This window comes from Mastomys coucha, unplaced genomic scaffold (assembly GCF_008632895.1).
Source record: "Mastomys coucha isolate ucsf_1 unplaced genomic scaffold, UCSF_Mcou_1 pScaffold18, whole genome shotgun sequence".
Lineage (NCBI taxonomy): Eukaryota > Metazoa > Chordata > Mammalia > Rodentia > Muridae > Mastomys > Mastomys coucha.
In genome coordinates, this window is record NW_022196900.1 from 76731221 (window position 1) to 76736228 (window position 5008).

At 49.7% G+C, this 5008-nt stretch overlaps 1 protein-coding gene across 1 annotated transcript in view; it reads left to right on the plus strand.

The window, feature by feature from the left end:
• P3h1 (prolyl 3-hydroxylase 1) overlaps positions 1–5008 on the plus strand; it is a 17257-nt gene that overhangs the window by 6873 nt on the left and 5376 nt on the right. Inside the window, exons 5-9 of the mRNA XM_031377020.1 lie at positions 702–851; positions 1852–1941; positions 2217–2269; positions 2431–2552; positions 4632–4759. Of these exons, the coding sequence (XP_031232880.1) occupies positions 702–851; positions 1852–1941; positions 2217–2269; positions 2431–2552; positions 4632–4759 (543 nt within the window). The remainder of the gene's footprint in view (positions 1–701; positions 852–1851; positions 1942–2216; positions 2270–2430; positions 2553–4631; positions 4760–5008) is intronic.

Consider the following 5008-nt stretch of genomic DNA (forward strand, 5'->3'; position numbering starts at 1 on the left):
GGCAGAGCCAAATTCTCTAGATTTCGATGCACGTTCTTTGGATTGGCACACAAATTTCTCTACCCTGATTGACACCCAAGCTAGATGCTGGATGCCATTTGCCCAAAGGCAGTGTTGTTTCCTTCATAATGGGTCCCTTTCACCCACACCTGCTTTTTGTTTCTGTTTTAGTCCCAGAGTACATTTCTCCTTGTCATTGTCTGCTTTCTCCAATTACTCAGCATTATCCACATCTCTAGAATGAGGAGAAAACCTAGGTAGTACAGACTTCAACTCTGAGGGGCAAGCCACTGTTCCTCCTACATAGCTCTGGAATTGAGTCTCTAGAGAAAATAATCCTATTGTCAGCCCCGCCCAGGTGAGACTGGTGTTCTTGTAGTTATCAGTCTTGGCCACTAGGTGGCGGCCATCTAGCTTTAAGAAGGCCCTTCCAGTCTTTCTTTGTCTTGCTTGGTTAATACTTTTTTTTCCTTCCTTGTGATTCTGTTAATGAGCCTGGGAAGGGATGGGAAGTATTCCGTGCAGGCACATTTACCTAGAACTCTCCCTCCAGGAAGAACTCTCTCCCAGGAGGGAGTAGCCAATACTGGTTTGAGCTCCAACCCAGGCCGCTCACCCTGCTGGATAGCCCACGTGGCTTGGTTTCTGGCATTTGGAGCAGGAAGCCGATCATTTAACTTCCTCGTGGGTGACTGTGGTAGCTGACAGGGTGGGCTTCTTTAACATGTTCCTCTTTGAACTGCCTCTACTTTATTACTGTCTCCTTTTCTCTTCCTTCTGCTGCTTGGATCCTAGTAGGGGACCCAGGGAAAAGATGTGACCCCGAAAGGGACTCAGTTTCCCGGCTCTGGGTAAGCCCTACCCCTGAGCACACATGTGATGTCAGAGTGCCAAGCTTAGCTATCCTGCAGCTGCCCACCTTCAGGGAGGGATAGAGTCGAGTCATTCTGAGGGGTAGCAGGTGGCCTGAGGACCCTCTCAATCCACTGTCCCCAAGAGTCTTCATGTTTAAGATGAAGTTCACAGTCTGCCCATGAGCTCACACCCAGGGAGAGGAGGCAGAAGAATCACAAACTCAAGGCTAGCATGAATCATGTAGTGAGACCTGGTCTCAAAACTCCAATGGCAGCAAGATGGCTCAGTGGGTAAAGGCATTTGCTGCGGAGCCTGATGACCTGAGTTTGATTTCTAGACCCTCGTGGTGCAAGGAGGACACTGACAAATTGTTCTCTGACCTCCATATCTATGTCACAGCACACACACACACACACACACACACACACACACAGAGTATAAATAGAATTTTAAAAAAATCTAATTTTTAAAAAAGTATTTGCCACATGAGCTTATGACCTGACTTCAATCTACAGAACCCACAAAAAGATGGATGTAAACAACAGACTGCACAAAGTTGTCCTCTGACCTCTGTACATGCACAGTGGAGGTCACACACTCCACAACACACAAAGTAAATAAATAAAATAGAACAAGAAGAAAAGAGGGCTCAAGACACAGTTCAGTTGGTAGAGAGCCTTGCCTGGCATGCTTAAAGCCCTGGGTTCAACGTCCAGAACTTCAAAAGCAAAAATGGGCTCGTTCCACACTGGGGCTCATCTGTTCTTCCGGATCAGAGATCCACTAGGCTCCCCTTCCCTTCAGTGCAGCTGAATTATGCTGCCCTCGAGGGACTTCTGGAGGATAGAAAGGAGACCTTTGGCCAAACTGGGCAACACATCACCTTCAAAGGGGAGGAGGCACCTGAGTCGCATAGGGAAATGCAGAATTCCAGGGAGGGCCACCCTAGGGCTGAAGGGTAAGGGCTAAGTTCTAGGAGACTCTTCATTTTCTCAGAATGCCCAGGAATACCACCACCGAAGCCTGCTGGAGAAAGAACTGCTTTTCTTCGCATATGACATTTTCGGAATTCCCTTTGTGGATCCGGTGAGCCAGAGGAGGAACTACAAGGGAGGGGGAAAGGGAGGCACTGGGAACTGAGGGAGTACACACACTGCAGAACTCTGGGGAGACACTGTACAGGGCTGAGCCAAGCATGGGTGTGTGAGCCCTGAGGATGGGAGACAAAGTGGCCAGTGGAAGGCAGTCCTGAGCCATTAAAAGTAACTTAGGTCTCAAGAGCCCACGTCATCTCAGGCAGTGAAGCATGTCACACACTGATTCCTGGAAGACTAACTCTCTTGCTTGTTTCCTGACCTTAGGACTCATGGACTCCAGAAGAAGTGATTCCCAAGAGACTGCAGGAGAAACAGAAGTGAGAAATTCCATGGTTGGATCGGTCTGACTGAAGCACTTAAGGCTTCCTGCACCCAGGCAGATGGGATCCTAGCCAGGGGTGGGGAGGTCCAGTTTGGGACACCGGGGTAGGAACCAGGACTGGCCTCGGCACGGTCTTCAGTGCTGCCATGCTCACAGGTCAGAACGTGAAACTGCAGTCCGCATCTCCCAGGAGATTGGCAACCTTATGAAGGAAATTGAGACCCTCGTGGAGGAGAAAACCAAGGAGTCCTTGGATGTGAGCAGACTGACGCGGGAAGGTGAGCCAGCAGCCAGTGGCATGCCCATGTTCACCAGGTGGCAGCACCCACAAGCCCATCGTATACCAGCTTCTGCTTGGGTAGCAGGTGCTAGGACTTCCTCCACATTCAACCCACCAAGGAGCTGTCATCCAGACAGCCCTGAGAACGAGCCTTTGGCTCAGAGTAAGATTCCCGTGTCACAGTTAGCCTAGCACAGTCACAGTAAGTATGGATAGCATAAGCCTCCTGCCTCCCCCGTCAAATGCTCTTCTGACAGCTCACGTTGTTTTCAGGAGCCGGAACCTCCCTGGCTTCTCTGCTCTGTTTGCTGTACTCCTGGCCCACAGTGATGGCTACTCTCTGCCTTCCTCTCCTGCCTTTCCCTTTCCCATTGCCTTTGACTCACATAGGCCCAAACCCCTCCTTGTCTGTTCTTATCCTTTCCCACACAGATGCCAGGCCCATCTTCCAAACACCAGGACCATGCATGCATTCTCAGTAGTCAAGCATCCTCTATGCACTTGCTCTGTGTGTGTGTATCCCCTCCATGTCTCTACATCAAATGGATGAGCTGTTTCTGGTCTCCAGAGCCTGCTGTTGGCCCACAGGTCATTGTTCATGCTTGTCCCCACTCCCGATGTACTTTGCATCATCTCTACTCTTAATCACACCCCAGAGACCTCAGACCTTACACACCTTCTAACCTCCTCCTCTGAGTTTGTGAGGGTGCTGTGGTGTCTCTCCCTGGCTGTTGTCTGACTGTGGGAAACGGCTCTCTGGGGCTCCCTGACTATAGAGAATGGTGTTAGGCCCTCTCTGCCACATCACTCACAGGTCTCCGCATGTAGATGGGGTTGAGCCAGGTCTCTAATATGGCCCAAGCAGACACCTTACAACTACAGGCAGAACGAACACTGCCCTTTGCCATTTCTAGATTGACTGGAACAGGAATAGCGTGTGACAAGTCTGTCCAGCCCTGCTCTGTTTCTATTTTTCTTGTATCTCTTCATGTCTGAGGGGTAGGTTAGGCAGATTACAAGATTGCTCTTAGCCGGGTGGTGGTGGTGCACGCCTTTAATCCCAGCACTTGGGAGGCAGAGGCAGGCGGATTTCTGAGTTCGAGGCCAGCCTGGTCTACAGAGTGAGTTCCAGGACAGCCAGGGCTACATGGAGAAACCCTGTCTCGAAAAAAAAAAAAAAAAAAGATTGCTCTTGTACATATGAATGAAGATACAATGTACATAGAATGAAGATATCACGGGAACATTTTTGAGCATTCACTATAAGCCAAATACTATACTGAGAGTTTAGCTTGCCTTAATTGTTGTTCTCATTAATCCGTTGTCAAACTTATAAGGTAGATGCTGTTAACTGTAATTGATTAAAAATTGAGGCTGGGTATGGTGGTTCATGCTTTTAATCCCAGCAGAGGCTAGCAGTTCTCTTGAGTCTGAGGCCAGCCTTGTCTACACAGTGAGATCTTATCTCAAAGAAAAAAGGGGGTTGGGCGGAGTTCTGAAGAGATAGCTCAACAGTAAGAGCATTGTCTGCTCTTCCAGAAGACCTGGGTTTGAATCCCAGCACCCATACAGTGACTCCCAACTGTCTGTAACTTCAATCCACTTCTTCAGGTATCTGCTTCTTCCAGGCAGGGTTTCTCTGTGTAGCCCTGGTGATCCTGGAACTTGCTCTGTAGACCAGGCTGACTTTGAACTCAGAGATCTACCTGCCTCTGCCTCCTGAGTGCTGGGATTAAAGACATGTGCCACCACTGCCTGGCTAAAATAAAATAGTTTTTTAAAAATTAGTAGAACTCAGAGTGGTTAAGTAATTTGCTAAGGTCACACAGTAAGTGGAGGATTCGGGGATCAAGCCCAGTTCTTTGATTCTGGGGTTCATGTTTTGAGAATGTGGGTAGCTATTTACTCAGGAGGCCCAGGAGCCAGCAGCTATTTGATGGCAGAGTGAGGCCTTGGATGTGGACTTGCATCCTTTGGAAGCATCTGAGTAGGAACGCCTCTGGAATGCCTGTTCTTTATGAGGAGGCCCTGGGCAGAGCTGCCCTGGAACCTGGTCCATCTAGTCCTTGATTTGCAGGTGGTCCCTTGCTGTATGAAGGCATCAGTCTCACCATGAACTCCAAAGTCTTGAATGGCTCCCAGCGGGTGGTGATGGATGGTGTGATCTCTGATGATGAGTGCCAGGAGCTGCAGAGACTGACCAACGTAAGGAACCCAGTCACAGCACCTTCTCCCCACCCACACGCTAAGCGCCTCCTAGGTGCAGCGGTCCCTGCTGCCCTCGGCCTACCCCACCCATCATACACCCACGGGCATGAGCACACACATGTATGTGCATATGCACACACACGCACATACACACACGCACACGCACACACACGCACATACACCCATGGGCACATGCACACATGCAAATTCACCCACACACATGCTTGTCCACATGCACACACCCAC